Source organism: Drosophila sulfurigaster, chromosome 2R, assembly GCF_023558435.1.
Source record: "Drosophila sulfurigaster albostrigata strain 15112-1811.04 chromosome 2R, ASM2355843v2, whole genome shotgun sequence".
NCBI lineage: Eukaryota > Metazoa > Arthropoda > Insecta > Diptera > Drosophilidae > Drosophila > Drosophila sulfurigaster.
The window spans coordinates 28,479,411-28,503,572 of record NC_084882.1 but is presented as its reverse complement, the minus strand read 5'-3'; the positions used below and the strand labels follow the sequence as shown (position 1 = coordinate 28,503,572).

The 24,162-nt window shown below is 36.7% G+C and overlaps 1 protein-coding gene across 5 annotated transcripts in view; it reads right to left on the bottom strand.

Moving 5' to 3' along the window:
- The window catches only part of LOC133837425 (putative uncharacterized protein DDB_G0277255), a 79,908-nt gene that overhangs the window by 39,376 nt on the left and 16,370 nt on the right, over window positions 1-24,162 (bottom strand). Inside the window, exons 1-2 of one of the 5 annotated variants that reach the window (XM_062268178.1) lie at window positions 8,797-8,894; window positions 4,974-6,162 (exon numbers count right to left, since the gene is read on the bottom strand). The exons of 2 other annotated variants lie outside the window; for them this stretch is intronic. In XM_062268178.1, coding sequence (XP_062124162.1) covers window positions 4,974-4,998 — 25 coding nt within the window. In that variant the 5' untranslated portion in view covers window positions 4,999-6,162; window positions 8,797-8,894. Of the gene's footprint in view, window positions 1-4,973; window positions 6,163-8,053; window positions 8,392-8,765; window positions 8,895-24,162 lie in introns of those variants that run through there. 2 more of the 5 variants (XM_062268176.1, XM_062268179.1) reach the window with 2 other exon arrangements.

Sequence of the window (24,162 nt, the reverse complement as noted above, 5' to 3'; positions counted from 1 at the left end):
TGTTGTTACTGCCAGGCAGCAGGTGAATTGCACGATTTTCAATGCAAAAGTCAAGAGCGCCAACGGAAAAAAGTCGTTAGCCAAGTTTTGCTGCATAGCCCAGTCAGTTGTAACTATTTTGCCGTTGTTGTTGTTGTTGCTGTTGCTGCTAGAACTGTAGCAACAGCAGCAACATTGACCAAACTAAACATAGTCAGCAGGCCGGCTGCATTTTGCTCGATTCGAGAGCCAAGCCGAGTGTTTGGTAGCAGCTTCCTTTTGGCAGTTGCTTGACGTTGTCTTCCACAAAGCCACTTCTGGCCCCTAGCTGCCTCTGGCTGCCTCTGGATGCCTAGCTCTACCCTTATCCTCAGCACATCTACATATAGTACTAGAGGATAGATCTGCATGCCAAGGCGAAGCCAAGGAGAGAGAGACAGCTGTTTCCGTTTGTAAAATGTTTGGTAGTCTCAATTTGATTGGCAAGCGATTGCCAGGCCAAGACATTGATGTTTCTTTCTCCATCTTCTGCTTCTGCTTGCAACCACATTTAAATGTGCCTGGCCAGCTAATTACGTTGCATTTACTTACAGCTTACCACACGCGTCGTGTGCGGGCCACAAACACAGCAAACGTTCGAGTTTAAGCCATGTCAGCAAAAGCTTTTTCGCATTTTCATTTCATTTATTAAATGTATTTAATGTTCACACATTTGTCACGTTGTTTGTTTTGTTTTCGTTTGTTTATGATGCACTGTTTTGTCCCCCTCCCCTCTTCTTTTGCTTATCTGTTTTTTTTTTTTTTTTTTATATTGGCAACTCGAGTTGTCAGCTATCTATCGAAAAAAAAATAAAAACAGCTGCCGCACATTTGACTGCAAACTGCAATTCGATCAGCTGAATTTTTGTTATTTACACAATTTGTTTCTACTTACGTAATTATTGTATTCGACTTTATTCGCGTATTAAAAACACTTTTAATCCTCAGTGCGTTCTCAAACGAAATGAAGGCGATTTTATTTATATTTTGTTTTGATTCATTCTCGATTTGGTAAACAAACACCGAAAATTATGAGCAAAAGAAGTGAGAGCGCGGATTCACCATTAATTATATATATTTATATTTATATTTAAAGTGGATCAACAGAAATTACATTAATCACTTGTGATTTGCGTAATTTTTAATGTTTTTGTGTGGTTTTGATATTGTGAAGTTTTTGGTTTCTACTGCGACTTAAGAATTAAGTAAATAAGGGGGACTTACTATGAGTAAGCGAGTATGTATATTTTTTATAAAATAACATAAATAAAGATAAGAGAATTTGTAATTGTGAATTAAGAGAGCAATGAGGTTGAGTGCATAAATAGAAAAAGTGGTTGCTATGTGTTTGTAGAAATAGTACAATTTAAATAGTAATAGTTATAATAATTATAGTATTTAAAATTAATAAAGTGATCAAATTGAAAAGTTAAGAAAGAAAACTTGCATTATGGTAAAGTTTTTTTTTATTAAATAAAGAAGGAAAAGAGATCGAACGAATAAGTAGGAAAAGTAGTTGCTCGATGTTTGTAGAATGCATAAAAATGAAAGCAATACAATACTGATAATACTAAAAATGAATAAAATATAAAAATAAATAAACTCAATATCTTCATATTAAAAAGTGAAGAATAAATAGTTCTATTATTTATCTATCTATTTATATTTATTGCTAGATTTATGTAGCCTACATTGAAACATACAACATAATAGAATAAAAAGCTCATCAAATTTTATGAATTTATTAATTTTTAGAGCAACTGCAAGTTGAAGAATAAAAACAGTAAAGAATATTTATCAAATGTAGAAAGAAATGAGGATGAATAAATAAGTAAGACAGAGCTGTTGCTAGACTTTTGTAGAATGCATAAAATTGCAATATACAGATTATAAAAATAATAATAATAATAAGAAAAGCGCAATAAAAACTAATGAATTTATAAATTCAAGGAACATTTTTTGCAAAATAAAGAGAATTTAGATTCTGAAGAAATAAATGAGGTTGACTAAATAAGTGGAGAGAACTATTGCTAAATTTTTCTAGCATGCCCAAAATTGCAATATAAAAACAATAAAAATAAATGAATTATGCTGAATTAATAAATTTCTAGACTTGCAGGACATCGGTGAATAATTCTACAATATTATGAAAAAAGATTATATAAATTTATAAGTTTATTAGTTTTTTAATTGTTATTTATTCTAATTATTTCTAGTGCAACATTTTATAGATATAAAAATGATTGAAAAACTAATAAATTTCTCAGTTTACAGAGCATCTTTTAGTCCCCCTCAAATTGAACTTTCTCAATTCACAACTACAACTTCAATTTGTGCACTTCTAATTCGGAATTCTATGCCTGTTGGTAGCAATAAAACAACTATAGAGAAATCATATTATATTTACGACATATTGTAAATAAACGAATGCAATGATTGAGCTGTGGTTATCAGCGCAAGTTTTGTGGAAATATAACAAATACGTATGCACAATATTAGTGGCTAGTATATAGAAATCTTCTATATACATATATGTGCAATTATAATAAAAATTAAATTGCGATAATTTGAACTATGCGCGTCAAGAGTCGAACGATAGTGCAAAATAATTGCCAAGCGATCGCTGCACTTGCAGCTGCATTGATTTTGTTTTACATATAAAATATATAACACAAATTATATATATTATATACAATATTGTGAACTACTAATAAAATATATATAAAATGTATATGTGGCAACAGTTTGTGAAAATTTCAGCAACAGCCAGAGAGAGGAAAAAAAAAAATCAATTTTGTGCGCTGACTGATAAGAAAGCGCAAAAAAATATTTCCGCTTTGGGCGTTTTCTCATTTCACATTTTTGTTGTTGTTGTTGTTGTACATAAGAAAAGCATGTTGAATGTATATACTTTTTTTTTTTTGTTCAATAATTTGTTGCTTAATTTTGCTGTGTTGTTGTTGTTGCTGCTCAGATTTCACAAGTAGCCGACGTATTATCAGCGAGGCAAAGGCACAGAGAGTGGCCTCCTCTGTTGTCAGCATTTCAGCATTTCATTTTTTCGCAATTTGGGTCAGAATTGGCTGCGTCAGGCCACCTGATAAGCAACTTACACATCATCACATACAAGTATACACATACATACATATATGTATATTCTTGATAACAGATTGCGAATTATTGTGAATTAACAACTATAACTATCTTTTTCGCCGTGCCGTATTGTGATCACTTTGAGATACAACTTAAACGATTTATAAACTTCCGCTGATAGCGATTGATATCGTCAAGGTGTTGAATGAATTGTATAACTCAGAGAGTTATCATAGTTGTGAATAAGTAAGTATCTTTTAGCTGCTGTAGCTTTGTATCTTTGTGCTGTGTGTCAACGCACTTTGCACTTGCTGCCAACTTGTGTCCTTAAGCTGATGTATCTCTTTTCTTTTATGCGAACTGCGATCATCAAGTGAATGTGTGAGTATCTGATAGCTTGTCGCATTGTTTGCCTTTGTTGCCTTTGTTGTTGTTGTTGGCAGTGAAGGACAATGTCAATGAGGCATTGCTTAAATTTATACTTATTTTTGTTGTACTTATTGCTGATAAGCGTTCGAAGAACTTGGCCCGAAAAAGTCAAGTGAAAGGAGTTTTGTTGCGCAAGGTTATTTTTGTTACAATCGGTCAATTAAATATAATTGCCAAATAAGTGAACAGTGAAAACATGATATCAAATCAGTTGGGGGAATTATGCAATCAACACAAATCGATTATGTTGCAATTTTAGGCAATAAATTAAGTGTGTTTATCTTCGAGGAAGTGAGCGGAATAAAAAATGCAAAACGTTGATACGTCTCTAGAACTTCGCTAGAATCTATTACAAAAATAATTCCCGAACAGCTGAGTCAGCAATTTGCAAGTATAAACCCAATACGATAAATGCATAGAACAAGTTTTGTTTTCCGATTCCCCAGAACTTGACAAATTTATGAATTAAAGCTGCGAGGAATAGTTGTATAAAGTGATTTTTTCCCAATAAATGGATAATTCAACAAGATCGAAAAAATCTAGTTTTTCGAAAATGTTCAAGCCTATTAATGGGTAAGTTAATGATTTATCTGTAAGATAAATGTGTAGTATATTTAATCATATTTTATCTTTCTGATTCCCCAGAACTTTGACAATTTATGAATTGAAACTGTGAGATGCATAAAGTTGGATAAACTGATATTTTCCCAAATAAAGTTCGAATAAAAAGTCATCTCTTTTCTCAAGTTGACTAATTAATATATAAAATATTTATCTGTATGATAAATGTGAAGTTTATTTCAATTTTCTGTTTCGTCAGAGCTTTGACAAATTTCGAAATGAAAACTGTGAGTTGCACAAAGATGCTGAATGTTTAGTTTTCCGATAAAGATTGAAAATAAAGTCAACTCTTTTCTCAAGTTGACTACTTAATAAGTTAATAATTTATCAGCAAGATAAATGTGTTGTATATCTTATATATCTGATTCACAAGTTGATTAATTAATAAGTTAAAGATTTATCAGAACTCCCACATATTTATGAATTATAAATATATGTTCATATTTCACAATAAAGATTGAAAAGTTGATATAATTTCGAAATTTATAGTTATGAGTTATATGTATATATATTTCACAATAAAGATTGAAAATAAAGTCAACTTTTCTCGAGCGCGTCTCAAGTTGATTTTAATTAATATGTTGATGATTTATCTGTATGATAAAAGTGTAGATAATCTTATATTTCGTATTCGAACGAAAGACGACATATTTACGAATTATAAATATATATAGTTCTCAATAAAGATTGAAAAATAAAGCGAATTCTTTTTTGCGAGCATGTCTCAAGTTGATTAATTAATAAGTTAATGATTTATCTGTATGATAAATGTGTAGATTATCTTATCTTATGTATAGCCAAGAGATACGTACATAATTCATAGCTGCTGATGTGCATAGCATCACATATATTTCGCTTAAATTATTTTTGCCCAAAAGCCAAATTGATGTGGTGATGCTGCCGATGCTGCTGCTGCTTGTTGTTGCTGCTGTTGCTGTTGACTGCGCAGTCGATGTAAGCAACAACAACAACAATGTAATAAGAGAAGCAACAACAGGGAACTCAGCGTTAGGTTGTTGTTGTTATTTTTTTATTCGCTTCGGAGTTGTTTGGGGCGTTCTGCAGTAATTGTGTCTCGGTTGTTGATGCTGCTGCCGCGATGTTGCTGCTGCTGTTGTTGTTGTTGCTGCCGCGATGTTGCTGCTGCTGCTGTCGCTGCGGCCGAGCAGCGCATACAGCGCAAATTTATATATATAAATATATTTTTATATATATAATTTTTTGTTGTTGTATGCGCTCTGCCTATATACAATAAAAATTCTTCTCGTTTTTTTCTGATTTTTTTGGTTCGCGCACAAAAGGCAAAATGCAGGCAATTATTGTTGCAGTTGTTGTTGCAGATTTTTTTGTTGATGCTATGTATTTTTTTTCGGGTTGGTATTTTCCTTCTTTTTTTTGCTGTTGCTGTTGTTGTTTGATGTTTTATGTGGCGCACAAAGTAAATAATATGCAACGTGAAAATGAAACGGTTTTCAGCTTTTCCTTTTTTTCCCTCTGTTGAGCTCGCTTTGTTGTTGTTGCTGTTGTTGTTGTTTATATCTCTCTTATGTTCAATTTACAGACAGGCGGCAATTGTGTGTGATTTGTTGTTGTTGTTTTTGTTGTTGTTGTTGTTGTATATTTTGACAGTTGCCCGTTGTTATTGTTATTGTTTGTTTTGTGTGTGTATTAATTATTATAATTATTTGGTGATATGTTTTATTTTAACATTTTATTTTCAATGCAGCATTTAAAAATAATTCAAAAGTAACTGCTACTTTTTTAATTATTTTCGCTAGTTTTTTCTTTCTTTCTTTTTTCTCTTGTTTCATTTATTTGTTGTTAGTTTAACGTTTTTATTTTAATGGATTGCACTTTTTATATATTTTGTTGTTTTTGTTTTGTTTCGTTTACTTTATTTTTTTTATATATTTTTTGTATTTAACTCAACATAAATTTAATAACAAAAATATTGTTGTTGTAGCTGTTGTGTTTGTTGTATTTGTTGTTGTTGTTTATTATCTAGAATTGTAAATAAAATGTTGATGTTGATGTTGATGATGAGCAACGTTGAGAGACGTGTGAAAAGCGCGTCTTCAACGTTTGCGATCGCAATGATTGCACAATTTTGTATCTTGCAGATACAGATACAGATTTAATCAATCTTCTTCAACTATTCGAAAAATGCCAGTTAATTTATTTTTCTCTCTTTTTTTGTTAATCTATTTTCTACACTTGAGTTGCATAATTTTAACTCTTCGCTCACGTTTCGCAGCAACGCAGATTCTTTTGTATTTTTTTCAATGGACTGCCGATAAGATTCGGCGCCGCTTAGCATTTTTTTTCTTTTTTTTTTATCAAATTTACTTAACGCTACAGCTCAACAGAAGTGAAAAAATTGTATATATAAAAATAAAGTGTGGAAAATAAAGCAGAAAACTCAACTGAAATACCAAATGAAATTAGCAAGCTGCTTCAACTGAACGCAAGGTGGGCGGGGAGGGGTTAGACAAGTGGGGGGGAGAGGGAGGAGGTCATACAAAAAAGTTGAGGGCAGCGAAAAATTGTAGAAAAATATTCGCCAGCTAAGTTGCAGCTGGCAAAAAAAAAAAAAAGAAAAACGAAAATGAAAATGAAAACAACAAAAAAACAACTGAAAGCCATTGTAAATAGTAATTTAAGTTTTGGGCAAAAAGGATGTGCCAAAAAAAAGGAAAAAAAAATGAAAAATTGGGAAGAGTGAGAGATACAGAGAGAAAATGCTAACGAACGGAAGGTAAGCCAAGGAAATGCGAAAATCAAATGCTGCGCTGCAATACAGTTTTTCAGTTTTTTACAGCAGGACATGGTTATCCGAAAAATGAGAAAAAACGCTGCGCAGCTGCAGCGCATTGCCAATTCGCTGCTGGCCAACAAAAATTTTTGCGTTTCGTTTCGTTTTTTGGCTATTTAATTTGCCATTTTTTCTAGCATATATCTGAGAGTTTTGCCCCCTCATTCTATTCGTTTTTTTCGGTTTTTTTCGTTTTTGGGTTCTCGTTCATTATGCTGTGCTGCAAGCCCCGACGGCAAAGTAAATGCCTGAGCACCCTGAGAGACCTGGCCATTGTCATACTGCACTAGAGACGGAAGAGGGGAAAAGGGGTGGAGACGGGGGAGAAAGGGAAGCTGAAGCGAATGGTTAAGTTGGTAGCAACGTCTCTCGTCTGTCTGACGAAAATTGAAACTGACAAAAATTTGTTACATTTTTGCCTGCACATAAAGTTCGCCCCGAAAGCCACCCAACCACAGTTTATTACAGTACTTCTACAGCGACTTCCACTTCTACTTCTATTCACTTCTTTTTTCTAGCTTTTTTTTTGGCTGCTTTTGTTTGTTTTGTTTTACTGCTGCTGCTGAAGTTTGCTACAGTTCATTTGTATGCTGAAGTACATTTTTTTCTCCATCTTTCTTTAATATTTTCTATTTTCATTTCTTTTTGTTTTTTTTTTTTTGTAAGTAAATTTGGCACGACAAATGAATTTTTTGCGCTCTGCGAACGTAACACGAAAAAAATATAAAATAGTGCAAAGTGTTTTGCGATATCGAGAATATGAGATGCGATGCGGTGCGTGATGCATTCGATTGATTGGCAATGAAAACTATTAACTATTGTTGTAGTTTATTCTTCAATTTGTTTATGTTATGTATTTTGCACGTCTTTCACATTTGCACATTTTCATTTTGCATTTTGTATTTTGTTGTAATTCACAATTTAAACAATTCTTTGGGACATGTGCATTTTGTCACATTTGTTTCAATTGAAATATTGCCATTAATTATACAATATTATTAAGAATATAAATTGAATGCACATGCACATGTAGAAGACACACACACCGACACACACACACACACTGAGAGACGGACTCACACACAGACAAAGGCACACACGCACACACGCGGGGCAGTGCAACTATTCAACCAAAAGACCGAAATAAAAATGCATTCTATAAAAATTTTGCGAGTGCGCGAAAAAAAGTTTTCCGCGTTTTGCATGCCAGCGACAAACGGCGACGGCGACTGCGACGGTGACTGCGACGGTGACGGTGACGGCGACTGCAGCAGCCAGCCAGTCAGCCAGCGACCGCAATGCGAACACACACACACAGAGACACACACAATGAAACACACGCACACTCGTAAGCAGCGACTGCAGCTTCGTTATTGTTGCTATTATTGTTATTATTGTTGTCGCTTGTCAGTCAAGAACAACCGAAAATACATATAGTATACAAAAAAACAACGAACGAACGCGCGGGCGACGACTTAATGGCAAAGCCAAGTGCGTGCATTGCCCAAAGGGCAAACGTTGCGTATACGCAATGTGTCACAGCTGCTGTTTTTGTGATTCGAGACATTTTTAACTAACACTGGACACTAACTAAAACACACTTTGATATCACATTCATAATTGTATTTTTTTTTGTTTGCAGTTTTTCGCCATTTTCAATTTTGGAATTTTGTCTCCATTTTTGTTTCGACACAAAGTACTCTTTTTTTTAAATATTTTTTAATAATATTTTCTTCTTTTTTTGGATGACGACTGATTAGAATGAAAATGAGAAATGCGCTTAATGCTTTACGATTGATATACGCGATCGTCGGACGCTACACCTCGGAACGACTCGGGCCGCGTCCGAAAATGCGTTCCGTTGCATATCGGATGCGTTGTGTTTATGCGACTGCCGAAGCCGACTGCAAAATTATATCACAACAACACGAAGACGGCGCTGGCGACGACGACGACGACGACGACAGCGACGTCAAAATTGCATACAAGCGCATTCATGCTTACGACAAAAAAAAAACACAACACACAACAAAAAACTCAGAGCAAAAAAAAGCACACACAACTAGAATGCTGAGAGAGAGCAGCAGTAGCAAGAGAGCGCGAGAGCCATGTGCATGTGAGTGAGAGAGAGAGAGAGGAGCGTGTTGAGTCATTGAGTGCGAAAGGCGCGCAAACGCGAGAACTTTAGGAGTAACAGTAACGGGGTAAAGCCGCACTCACACACTCACCCGCATAGAGCAAAATACTAGGAGAGCAACTACAACACACACATGCACACAGACTTGCATTGCAAGCCGAGTGAGAGCAAAGAGAGCGTCGCCTGAGAGTGAGAACGAACGCATGCAAAAGAGAGAGCGCAGAAAATATAAGTGCCCAAGTGCAATGCAATGCAATTCTCGCCAGCAACAGCAGCAACAACAACAACAAAAGCTGCCTGCAACTGAGTCGAACTGACGGCGACTGCGACGCCAGCGCGCGTTGATAAAAAGCCAGCCGACTGCGCGCAGCGCTGCCAAAATAGCCGGTGTCGGAGTCAGTTGAGTAGTTGGTGCTAATAGTACGAATACGAGTGCGAATACACAAACACGAGTGGCGACTACGAGTACGACGAGTACTTGTTGTAGTTGGCCCAAGTTTGAATGTCGACTCAGCTGGCTTGACATTGTTGACAATTGACTGTAAGAAATGTAGCTTACAATTAACACACACACATACAAATAAAGACTCATGCACGCATCTACTGCAAAAGTCACTCAAATGCTTTGTAGGCCTTTCGCTCACGAGGCTAGAACAATGCAAAAAGCGCAGAAGAGATAGAGAGACAAAACAGAATAGAACAGAACAGCACAGAAACAGAACACAACATCTCAAATTTACTATTCACCACATTTTTTGTCGCTTTTTTATTTCGCACACGCACACAGCTGCTTATTAAGCAGTCACACTCACACACACACATTGTGAAAAAATTGCATTGCAGCTGCTGCGCTGCTGCGTCGCTGCCATGGCAATTAGCTGGACTCTTTTTTTTTTGTCGATTATTTTGGGGAATGGGGGTCTGAGTTTTGGTTGCCAGCAATGCGGGCATTTTTTTAATGCATATATGTAAATATACAAAATCGCAATTTAAATATAATTAAAGCATAATAAAACTACATGTATACAATAAAATATGCATGCATGTTAATGTTAATGTTAATAGTGGGGAAATACCCTTTTTGTTTGTGCACAGTTTTGAGTGCTTATCAGCCCCTTAACAAGTGTCGTGTAAAGTACAATTTTACATATAAAGTTTCACTCAAAAATTAACCAACAACAACAATGAAATACGCTCACTCATACATTAATAATCTGCTGCGAGCTGAGAATTCACCAGAGAGCTGCCGCTGCTGCTTAACCTGCTCTCCGCAAGAATTGCATTTCCTGCTCATTAATGACGCGTCGCCGCTGACGCGTGGTGAATTCGCCTCTGCCCCGTTTTACCCCATGCGCGCTCAGCCAGCCACTCAATTCGCCTCAAGCACTCAGAACTCGACTCAAGTGCGAGCAGGCGAATAAGCGATTGAGTGAGTGAGTGAGTTGCCTAGGCGAATGCAACATGTAAATGAGCTTGAGCTTTGCTTTGCTTCTTTTTGGTATTTTTTTTGTGGGTCGCTTTTGTATTGAACTTTGTTCTGCTTAATACTAAAACTAAAATTACAAACTGAACTGCAATTGGGCAGCAGCAGCTGCTTATTATGGATGAGCGATTAAATGCGCAGTTGACTTTCTGCAGCATGTTAAAGAAATATTGTGTTTACAGCCAAATCGCTGCACACTTTTCATTTCACTTGCATAAAGCAACAACTATCAACAGCAGTAACAGCAACAGCAACAACAACAACTAAAGCGTTGGCAGTCATGTGCTGTGTGCGGCGTTGGCGGCAGTTAAACGACAACGACCTGCCTGACGCACGTTCAAGGTATTATCTCATAAATGCACACACAAACACACACAGTCATGCAGGCAAGTACACACATACACATATGTATGAAGAGCCCTTGCTTGCCGCTATAACAACAACAACGACAACAGCGACGACAATAAACGCGAGCGCAACAGTTGCATCTGAGCAGAGCCAGCGACAGCGACTGCGACAGAGACAGCGGCAGAGGCTGAAGCAGCGACAGCGACAGCGCAGTTCCCGTTACCCTTTGAGCTGCGTAGCTCAGATTCAGATTTGCGCGACTTCTCGTTCATTGATTTATCGCTATTGTGCATATGTGTAATAATAACAAATAGGTTTCATATCACGCGGAGACTGCACGACTACCAAATACTGCGTAATGCACACAAAAAGATAACACACACGTTGATAATAATCAGCAAATAAGACTCTATTACAGAATTAGTCACACTTCTTTTTAGAGTAGCGAATAGATAAGAGTTGTAGTATAAAGATCAGCCGGATAGTGAATGCTTTTTAATTATATTTACAGATCTTAAAAAGAAACTATATAGGGGAAGCAGTTAGTGATGTTAGCCTAGTTCTTAAAGTTTTGTAAACTAACCAAAATTCTCTAAATAGTAATATTTTCAATTGAAATACAAAATAAATTATCATTATTCTAATTCTCTACAAAATAAATAAATGATATTTCGACAAACTAAGAAAAATAAATACATTTTTATTTCCATACCTAAATTATTTAAGAATTTAATACGAAATAAAGATGAAATGATTTCTCTTCGTTTTCCCATTATGATTTCCAATATTTGTACTACCAATTATGAAATTTATAATTTTCTTACGCATAAAATATTTTAAGATGTCCTATTTGTACTACCAATTATGAAATTTATAATTTTCTTACGCATAAAATATTTTAAGATGTACAAAATGCTTTTACCTTCAACTTCTTATAAGAATATGATATTTTAGATAGCATCAGTAACATAAAGTAATATTTAATCACATTTCCTGCGCTTTACAACCTTTGCTTACAAATGAAGCAGTCTCTTTAGCTTCATTTTATGATTACAGGGTATAAGAGTATTAAACATAAAAGTGAGCACAGAGATATGCGTGCATTTTGCATTTAAATACATGCCATAAAGCTGCGCCAATGATAACAGCTGCAAGCTACACATTTAATACGCACACACACACACACGCACATATAAACACTCCTACTCACACTTATATATATTCACTTATGAGTTACTAATTAACATGTAAGCAGACACGTAGTCGTTGTAGTAAACTCATCGATTCTCTTATCGTCGCTTTCATTTGCTTATACAGCAACAGCAACAACAACAACAAGACAGACAACAACAACAAAAACAAAGGTGACAACGCATTGCCACACACAAAAAAGTTATTGTGACATTTGATTTGATTTGCACAACATCTTTTTATTGAATCGATTTTCGAAATCAATTTTTTTTCCTTCGTCTTTTTTTTGCTTCCCTTTTTATTGCTGCTGCTTCTGTTGCTTCTTCTGCTTCTGCTTCTTCTTCTTCTTCGATGTCGGCCGACTGATAAGCATTTAATCAATTTCGTATTATTTACTTATTTATGGAATGGCATTATTACTCGCCTATAAACACACACACACATATATATACAGTCGTATACTTGATATTTATTCGCATTGCACTCGCAGTTCGATTTTGATATTGCAATTTGTGTGAAATGTTTTTTTCATATATGTATATTTTTTATCGTTTGCGTTTTTTAGTCGCAAGTCGCAACTAATGCAATGCCATATGATTCACATTTTGGGCTGTTGCAAGTGTTGTTTTTGTTTGCAATTTTTGCAAAGATTAAAGTACATAAATGAGAAATTTGTGTGTTGGCAAATGTGTGCAAAGTTATTCTAGATATTGCACTACGACAACTTATAGTAACTTATTTACAAAAGCAAATAAATAAAACTGACATCGGAGGTCAGCTCTCGTTATAAATCATGCCAATAATTCGTTGGCTACAAATCTGTTATCTCTCTTTCAATTTGCTAACTCCAAATTCACGCAGTTGTGATAAGCATCGATAGAAATCGGTGATTTTGTCGAAGAAATAAGCATAGAATTTAGAAGGAATAGAAGTTTAAATGGTTTATACTTATTTCCTATGATAATCGATTTTTGGTTTAACTCTACAGTAATTATTATTTCTGAAAATTTGTGTGCAATCAGATATAAAGAACTTTTTGAGCAAATAATTGTATGTAGAAATAACTGTTGCTGCTGTTTGCTCTGAGTTGCTTTGATTGATCTGGTATATTTTGTACTCTATGGTATATTTAAATTATAGTGGTATAATATTATTGAATCTTGACATATTCAGTTTACATTTTTTACACACTGCACTAAATATATATCAAAATGAAGATCAGCTAATTTGAAAAATGGTATATAATAAAGTTACGGTATATTTTAAATCTTGTGGTATTTTAATTTTAATCGTAATAGGTTCAGTATAAAATTTTAATGCTATATATGCATAACAATGAAGATAAAATTAATAATTTTTAAAATGTTTTATAACAATATTATGGTATATTTTAAATCTAATGGTATATTATTATTAATCTTGAGAAGTTCAATATACAATTTTTATGTAAGATGAATAAAATTGAAGATAAAATGAATAAGCTTACAAATATTATATTATAATAAAATTATAAATCTAGCAGATGCAAAAATCGAGTAAAGAATAATATATATATATTATATATAATTTAACTATAATAGCAGGACTCATTGGAAAACTGTCATTTCTGTTAATTTAATATTAATTATACAATTTATTTATTGTTTAGGCAGACAGATTGTAAATAAAACATAATCTAAAATATATAAATATTACAAAACAGTATAAATTCTTTTGATTGTATCGAAACATTCGCTTTACTCATTTATTTAAAAAAATGCGCTGTTATAATGCCAAAAGCCAAAAGATTACTCAACTCGAACTGTTGTTCTAAACGAGCTCGCTTTCTTTCATTCAACGAAAAACTTGATCTCAAATCGTCGCAAAAGCTGATCAATTGGATAATCAGCGTGCGTAGCATTTGGCATATCACGTATACGCCAAGTCATTCGCTTTCTGACGCTGACGCCAGACAAAGTTAAGAGCTGTGTGTTTTGATGCTTGTTTTTGTTGTTGTTTCTGTTTCTAGTTTTTGCTTCCGTGTAAATGTCGCACAACAAGTTAGTTGTTGTTGCTGGCAAAAGTTCTATTCGACGACGGCTTTACCGTTTTGCCAACGCCATTTTGGTCAAATCTCAAGGCGAACCTGTCTGTGATTTGAAGCATGTTTATACTTTGTAAGTAATTTCGTTACGTTTGATTAGTGGCCAGCAAAATGGCAATTGACTTGACACACACACACAACTATAGAACTGAGAACTGAGTCGAGTTGAGTTGAGAGCTGCGCTTTTAGATTGCGTTTTGATTGCGTTGTTAGCAGGTAACTGGATTTTATTATTATTATTATTTATTTTTCGCTTTTGTCAACCTTGAAAGCACATGGAAACTGTGCACTTTGATTTGCTCGGCTTTAGCTTTGGCTTTGGCTTTGGCTTTGGCCGCCTGTCAGGAGAGTTGCTTGCTTTTTGAAATTTATAGCACACGATTAATGCATTAGCTGCTTTTCACGCTTCTAATTAAAGCAACAAAAAAAAATGATATTGAGGGAGGAAAACAAAAAGAGCAGAGAATGAAATGCGAGACGCGCGCCATTGAAATTCATGTCAGAGTGCAACGTCTAATGCATTTTCAATGTAATTTTTACAAAACTCTGCTGCTGCTGCTGTGCTGCATATTTATCGATTTGTGTTGTCTCGTCTCGTGCTTAAACCAAAAGATGCTGCTGATGAAATAAAAGTACAGTCTGTACTGTCCACACAAAAGCTCAGAGACAGACTCCTTGAAGCTGCTACTCGATTCATTCTTTTGAACTGAACAAAAAAGGGCGACACAAAATGTTGCCTAGTCTGTTTTTCTTATTTTTCTCTCTATTTTTTTTGGGGGGAATTGAAAATGATTTTGATGCGTGTGCTAATGGAGTTGTTGCAACCAAAAAAAAGAAAACCCTTGTCTTCGCTTTTGCTCGCCGCAAACAACAACAAGTTGTCGCCACAACTGTTGACAACTGTTGCTCGCAGTCTGAAAGCGGGGGCAAGTTGCAAGCATGCATGTGTGTGTGTGTGTGTGTGCCACATCGTGGCATCGTCGAAAATCGCCGAAAGTGCCGCGACGTCAGCATCCACATCCACATCCTGTTTTGCCGTCGGCGTCGCAGTCGCAGTCGCTGTTGGCGTCGCTGTCGCTGTTGTTGTTAGAATGTGTGAATTCGCAAGTCTTTGCATACTTTTGTGCGTTGCCAATGCCACTTGTTGGTATGCGTGTGTGTGTATGTGTATGTGTGTGTATGTGTGTGTGTGTTGGTGACTTATGCAACAAGTGCGCTAGTTTTGTTGTTCTTGTTGTTGTTGTATAACGATGTTACAAAGTCAAATACAAACGTCTGCAACGTCGTCGTCGTTGTCGTCGTCATCGTTGTTGCCATCGTGTGGCAGCAATGGAGAAGGGAGGGAGGCAAGTATCTGATGTGGCTGCTCCTTTGGCACATTGTTGGCTTTTGTTGTTTGCCTCGTGTTGTGCTGCTCTCCCCCCTTCCACCCCCTTTCACCCCCTCAAGCCTTGTGTAGTACATGTGTAGTTCGCTCTGTTGTCTATTTGCAAAAAAGTTTTCTTCAAAGAATTTTCATATAAGCATAAAATTCTTGTTACACGTTTGCCTTTCAGCTTTCAGCTCAGCACCAAGTGGGAATGTTGTTGCCCTCTTCTTCTTCTTCTGCTTGTTGTTTGTCGAGTTTCGGGCCCCTCAGACACAACACACACAACACACACACACATACATATAGTATACTATAAATTTTATAAGCGTAAACGTGCAGTTTGTGCAAGTGTTTTGGAATCTGTCAACAGAGCTGTTCGACTTTTTGGCTTTAATAGTTTGCAAAGTGTTGCATTCATGTTTGGCTTGCTTGCTTGCTTTACTCACAAGCATAACAGGTAATTGTTGTGTGTACATTTTTTGTGTTTACATTCGCTTTCTGCACAGCTTTTTCGCTTTGGCTCATAGCTTCGAAAACTCCTTAATAACTTTTCAACTTATGCCCTAAACATAATGAAGTGCAATACGCTTAGGGGAATTTATTTCACTTGTGTTTTTTTTTTTGGGCATCGATTTTTATTTGAAGACGTGGATTTTTGAGTTTTGTTTAATTTTTTACATAATGCTATTTATCTATAGCATAGAAATATTACATATAGCACACAGTATTACTTTATACTGATTTTTCATTTAAAAATACTAACAAGAAAAAATACTGACAAAAGCTTATATCTTCATATGAAAGCTACAAGTGTTTAGCAAATTAAAAGTTATGTTTATAATTTTGAAAATTACTCAATTAAGTTTAAAAAATACTAAAGAGAAATATACTAGCAAGTAGAAATACTAACACAAAATTTAAATCTTGATATGAAAACTATTTGTATTTCGCAAATTAGAAGCTCTAATTTTATTTTATAAAACATAACATAATATATACTGTTTTTTTATTTTAGTATTTAAAAATACTAAAAAGTAAAAATACTAAAACAAGTGAAAATATTAGAATGAGAGCTACTTCCTCTACTGCTGTTTAGCTAATTCGAAGTTCTAATTTCAATTTAGAAAATTTGGAAAAAAAAATACTAGCAAGAAAAATACTAACAAGTATGTATACTAAAACAAGTTAGGATTTTAGAATTTGAACTGCTTTTACTGCTGTTTAATGAATTAGAAGTTCTAATCCTAATTTAGAAAATTCTTGGAATAATATTTTAATTTTTAATTCATTTCAAATGGTTTAAAAAATATACAATAAACTTCTTAAATTTTATAAGCAACTTTTAATTATCCTAAAACAATTATTTTTCTTAGACCCAATATATTTATGGAAAATGGAACTAAACTTATAGCTACCAAAGTCGATTTATTTTGTACAAATAAAATGTCTATAGAGTGATCTAATTGTAATTTAAAATACTCATCAAAAATGTATACTTTGTTATTTATTTTAAAGCGTTTGTAAGCTTAAGCATAAAATATCATTTCTACAAGTATATCTTATAAAAAATTTGTTTGTAATTATTCAAATCCTTTTTTCCTCAGAGTATTAAAATTTGAAACTACAAAAGTGAAAATATTTATGAAAAGATAATTGTTTCCGAGTTTGCAATATTTGAATATAGTATTGGAACGGGAAACTATTCAGAAATCGATACAAAAATAGTATTAAATATGACAACAAATAAAGCCAAATGGTTTTCCTTTTATTTTTTCAGAAAATCGAAATATATATAGTATAAGTCCACATTGTAATGCTTTTAAATTGCTTACAATAATGGAATATTAATGGCATTATTTGATTTCTAAAGTTTTTTGAATTTATTATTTTAAAAACGAATTGCTGAAAATACTTAAGATGATATTTGTGCCATTGATAATCCTTACATTAATTTAAATTTTACCAATAAAACACATTATTGAAAACAATTCAATATAATTTATTCTCAAATACAATTAAACATCCATTAAATTCTTATCACGATTTAAAAAAACGAATGTTTAGCAAATATTGAGAATGTAGAAAATTGCATTAAATGACGTTGCACATTTCGAATTCAAAATTTGTTAATTTAAAAAAAGTGTTTTATAGTTTCTGAGAAAATGTCACTCACCATGGCAAAAGTAGCGTCGAAAGCACGTACGAATTATTCAATTGAATTGCAGTCGAAATTTGGCTTGTCGCGTAATCAATTCAATTAGGCGCAAGATACAAAAAGATGTTTTACTTAGAGAGAGAGCGATGAAGGGGGGAAAGAGACAGTCAAGTTTAACATATGTATGCGAGGCATAAGCAAATTATCTTGACAAGACGAGTCGAGTATCGTTGGTATCTTTTAGCTTGTAGTTTAGTTTGTTTATCGGCTATGTAAATGGTCGTGTGCGATCGCTTTAATTAAAGCACACACACACACACATATACTTGTAAATTATTGCCGTGCAGCTGTGACAAGGTCTTTAATTAAATTTTCACGAGCAACACACACACACACACACACACACACACTAGAAGCGGAAGTGTTGCGCTGAAAAGCATACAACACTTTTGTGCGGCACTTGAAAGGTGAAACGCGACGCGATGCGATGCGATGTGAAGCGCGACACGGCAAAAGTCAAGTCAAGTGACGTGCAACGCTTTTTGGTGGGGTGGCGACGTGCAACAGTTGGCGCCAATTGTTGCTTCAATCAAAACACAAACACACTCGAATCAAAGACTGCCAACAACACACAGCAGCAGCTGCTGCTGTTGTTGAATGATTTGGATTCAGTTCCGTGTGCCTGCCACACACAATTGCTGCCACTTTGGTTTGCCCATTCACAAATTTACACAATTAACTGCCAACTGGCAAAGGACATCGAGTGTCAGTTGTTGAAGTTCTTTTTGATTTTTCCCTTTATATTTTTCAGTGTTTTTTTGGGGGTCTATTATTGCTGCCGAAAACTAGTTGTCGTCCTGTTGGTGGCTGCTGCCAAACTCACTTGTTGCACAATGCGCACCAAATGCCGCAGCACAAAAATAGTTGTGCAGTCGCTGCTGCTGCTGCAGTTGCCGTCGGCGTCAGCATCGCAGCTAGCAACTACTACTACTACTACTACAACTACAACTACTGTAAATTCGACAAAAATGTCAGGAGACACCCACCAAACTACTGTGTGTGCCACATCTCCTTGCCACACACACACACACACACACATACACAGAGAGCTACACACAGCCAACCAACCGAGTGCAGCCAAATGTAGCTGCAAAACTCAAACCCAGTCAAATGCCTCACACACACACAGAGACAGAGTCGAGGAATGGGGTTAGCTATCCCCTCTTCACCACCTCCTGCTCCCTCACCCTCCCTTCGATCGTCGTCTATTCGTTTCCCTTGCAGCAAAAACTACCAAAAGCGCACGACGCCAACACAACGACGTCAACGAAGCGACGAAACTTTTTTCGAGCACACGAAACTTTTTCAGCACAGCACAAAATAAAATGCAGCAGCGACGCCGGCAGCGACGTTAACGACGAAGTCAAACCCAAACCCACCCACCCCCATTCACCTTCCTCTCTTCTCCACTCTCCTCTCTCCCCCATCCCCCATCTTACTCTCCACTCTCCGCTCTCGATGTGCTGCATTTTTTTAGTGTTCTTCTTTTGCCATTTTCTACATTATTTTTTTTTCTTCTTTGCTCTATTTTGTTTTTGTGTGTTTTGCTGTTTGCTTATACCCACCCACACACATACAGTCGCTCACTCACACACACACACACACACACACACTTGCCCTCTCCCTATACACACGCACATAATGTGCACTCTTCTTTTTTTTCTATATAAATTTTTTTGTTGCCTCCTTCCTTCTTCCTTTTTTTTTTGCGCATTGCATTTTGCCCAATGTTCTTAGCGCCATATTGCTCGATCCTTGTCGTCTGTCCTCCCCCCCCCCCTTCTCCCACTCTCCCACCCCTTCGCTTGGCAGCGCGTTAACTTTGTGCTTTTTCGTGCTTCCGCTTCATTTTTTCTATACACCCGCAGCGAAAAAAAAAAATGAAAAGAAGAAATTGGGAAGCTGCAAGTGGGCGGCAAATGCAACAAAATATAAGAAGCAACAACAAGGAGGGGGAGGGGGAGGCTGAGATGCTCCGTCTTGCGCCTCGTTGGCTGGCTTCCTGCTGCGGTGCACATTGTTCTGGGCGCTTACCTTTTGAGCCACACCAAACCACAGCCACAGCCTGCTGACTAAACTGACTTGCTGGCCGAGTCCTGAAAGGACCAAAAGCAAAGCGCAAAAAAGAATTGGAAGTGTGGGCAGTGAAGATGAAAAAATGATGAAAAAAAAACGGCCAAAGGCAGCCAACCAAAAAATCTATTTTCCAATTTCTGTGCACACCAAACTACAAACGAAACCCGCCCACTGCAGTCGAGGAGGAGGCTGAGGAGGAGGAGGAGGCAAAGTTGACTTGGCTTGGCCTAGCCTTATCCTTAGCCACACTCACCCACTTGTGGCGCTTCCAAACACACATATACATCGAAAGAGACCTTAACTAAGGAGCGCATGAATTTGGTTGCGTCCTTGCTGCAACAGCAGCGACAGCAACAGCGACAGCGACGTCGACTCACACGAAGAACGTTTTGTGGCAGCGGCAGCGGCAGCAAACGTTTCCTTCGTTGCTCTCTCGTGGCCACAAACAACAACAGCAACAACAACAACAATAGCGGCGCGAAATACTTGCAGAGTGGAAAAGCGTAGAACTCGTAAAAATGTAACCTAAAAACCGCCAGAAAAAATGCTACCCAATAACAACAACAACAACAACTACAGCGAGTCATGTGCAGCAAGGAAACTGCAAAAAAAAGAAAGAAAGAGGAGCAAAAAGAAAAGAAAAATGAAAAGAACACTGCGACTGGCTGGAAAAGTGGGCAGAGTATTCACAGCGTTCTCCACATTGCGTAGTCCATAAAATTCTGTGTAGGATTTGGTGCGAAACGAAAGAAGGAGCAGCAGAAGCAGGAGCAGGAGGAGGAGGAGTTCGAGGAGGAGGAGGACGTCATTGCGCTGTGGTTTGAATTACCCGCCCACACACACAGCTGTTGGCTTTGCTTGTTGCATGCAACACACAGAGTTCCTTGCTTTGCAGGCGCAGCGCATAAAAATGCCTTCTTACAACGACAACAAACGAAACGAGGACGAGAAGCGAGAAACGAGCCAAAGTCCTTTCTCCCTCCTGTTGCTCCTGTCGCTCTTCTTCTTCTTGTTGTTGTTGTTGTTGTTATTGCTGTAATCGAAAGATGCGTTCACAGTGCGCCCAATATACGAAATGGAAGAGACGCCGCACTAACTACAACTTTACTCCTGCTATACATATACATATACGTATATATATATATATATATTCGTATATATTGTGTAAAGTGCGCCCAAATGGTGTGGCACAATGAGGTGGCTGCATTACCCAGCCAGCACCTGCTGATTCGCTTTTACACACACCAACACACACACACACACACTCTCGACACTTTCCTTCTCTGCTCTTCATTTGGCTTTTCTCTTTCTGGCACGTCTCTTAAATGCTCGACTTTTTTTTTTGGATTTGTTATTTTTAATTTATCCTGTTGCTTTTGCTCTTTTTGTTGTGCTGTTATGTGTATTTTATTGTTGTACATAAGCTATAATTATATACTAAACTTTTTTCTCTATTATAGTCAAATATAAAAAATACAAGTATATATATTAGGCACTTTCCCTACAATAGTCTGAACAACTCTTCATAAGATTAGCATTGAATAATTTCCTAATTAAGTGGCAAGTTGGAGAAGGAACTTTCACATTCTTTAAAATATTAAATAACACTTAGACTATTGCAATTTAGATAAGGATTTATAATTTTATGCGTTTAAGTTAAATGTAATTTAAGGTGGCAGATTTCGGTACCTAAAAAATATTAAGTAATATATTTTGTTTCGTTATCTTCTGCTGAATCTAAGCCTTATAACGTCTGCTTATGTTATAAATTATTATATATTAATTCATATTTAATTCCTTACCAATAGCTTACAGCTTTAATCATATTTGATACTTTAATTATTACAAATCCTATAAGGATTACAAATTTTACTTCATTAAGCATAAAATGAAAAACTAGTAGCAAATATTTATTGTATAAGAAGAAAAATAATGAGGAAGCAATCTCTAAACATCGTATATTATCTTCCCTACATTGTTTTCTTTTATTATCATCTTTTCTTTTCATTATAAATATATATAAAAATACACAATCACGCAAACAATCCTTTTTTTCTTGATAATTAACCCAAAATTGTACTTATTTATTGTTCCTCAGTCCTTAAGATATGTGCTTGAATGATTAAGATTGGGTCTGAATAAGATTTAACTAAAATATGGTACTTTATTGTTTGTACTGGTTCAATTGCATAATAAATCTCAAAATAAATGATTGTTTCCTCTGTTAATCTGGTTCCTTCTTTATATAAAGTAATTTATATAAATTAATATCCTATACAAATAATAAATTTACTACACAATCTTCTCTCAGCTTTAGTCAATCTAACTATATCGAATTTCCGTACAGCATGTCACGTAGTCTGCCCCCAATTAAATTGAAATTGCCAGGAGACAAGTCCCCAAAAAATGGTTGTTGTATTTGTCGTATCGAAGCTACAAGTGGTAGCAAGTATATCCCATTACAATCAAATGGAACGCCACCACTGATTGAGCCATAGCAGAGCAAGAGCAACAGAGTCAGCCGGTTGAATCGCAGCGATGCAACAGGCGAGGCACAAACACACACACACACACACACACACACACTTGTATATAGAGCTGATGGAGTGGGCCACAAGCAACTGGCATCTTCTTCGATCTACCAAAAACACGAGAGCTACGTTGGGTGGGCGAAAAATGCAAAAAAAACGAGAAGTAGAAAAAAAAAGTAAAAAGGAAAAAAAAGAAGAACGAATTCAACGTTCGTTGGAAACTCGACTCCCAATTCGGCGACGTTGGTGTTGGTTGCTGGTTGCTGGCTGCTGGTTGTTGGTTGCTGGTGATGGTGGTGGCGACAGCGTCGAAAATCGGCCACAAAAACAGCTACGTCGCCAACTACAACAACAACAACAACTAGAACAACAACAAGGACACGACTGCTGCTGACGACGCTGATGACGATGGCATTGCTTGCTCCTCGTTGGCTCGTCTTTCGGCGCCAGCATTCGGATTCGGGTGTAGGTGCCTTTTCGGCTGCACAAAGTGCAAAGAGAGGGTGTCAAAGAGAAGGAGGAGGAGGAGGAGTTGAACGCATTCGGCAGTCGTCGTCTGCATTTTTATATTGTGCAATATATTTCGTAGGGACACGTCGTCGTCCTCTATGTGTGTGTGTGTGCGTGCGCTTAAGTGCGCTTCGTTATCTCGTATAGCACTTCGTTTTGGGCACACACACACTAACACACACACCTACACAGCGAACTAAAACCAAACTCAAACCCAAATCCCAACCCTAAAGCTGCACCAGCTGAAAGCCAGACAACGATTTTTTGCAGCTTCGTGCGACAACGACGCCGAAACGTCGCCAGCAACGCCACCCAAAAATGAGGAAGAAGAAAAAAAACAGTTCACCACCCAAGCCACTGACTCAACAGCACCTCCCTCCCCCTTTCTCCTTTCTCCCTCCTTTAACCACCCGTTGAGTGGCAACAAAAATTGTCGCTGGAAAAATGTGCCAAGGGTTTGGGGCAGGCAGGCATTGGAAGCGTTTGGCTGGCTGGCTGGCTGGCAGTGCGGGAATGTCAACTAGAAACAAGGACGATAAGCATTATGGAGCGCATTGAGGAAGTAATTGAGTGCACGGAGACACGGACGCGGGCAAGGACGAGCAGAGGCAAAAAGCTCTGAGCTCGTTGCGAGTTTCTGCTCGCTCATCGTCATCGTCGTCGTCGACGTCGTTGCTTTTGCTGTTGCTCTGGTGGTTGCCAGAACAAGAAAAAAATGTACATAGAAAAAAATACAGCTGAAGCAACAGCAACAACAACAACAGCAACAACAAAAGGCATTTAACATTTTAATGCAGGTGGCTGGGCGGAGTTCGGAGGGCGGAGGAGGGCGGAGAACGGTTGCCGGCAACGTGCTAAACGTGCTCAAAAACCGAAATGAGAGTGTTGCCGCCACACAGGACGAAGGATAAGGCTGTTGCCCAGCAAGAAATGCAATAAGCACGATGAGAGCAACAACAACAACAACGACGACTCGGCAAAAAAACGTGAAAAACGTGAATAAAAAAACTGCAATTTATGTTAATTTTTCTTGGTGTTTGCTTTAGTCCTCACGTCGACAGCGACGTCAACAGCGACGCCAACGCCAACGGCAGCGGCGACGTCGACTTTAGTATCTATAGCTATAAGTCTGAAGCTCTTGTTGTTGTTTATTTTAGCCCTTTAGCCCTTGCTTATATACTGCTGAGCTCGAGAGCGAGAGAGATGGAGAGAGAAAAAGCGCAACATATGGCAAGGACTTGGCAGA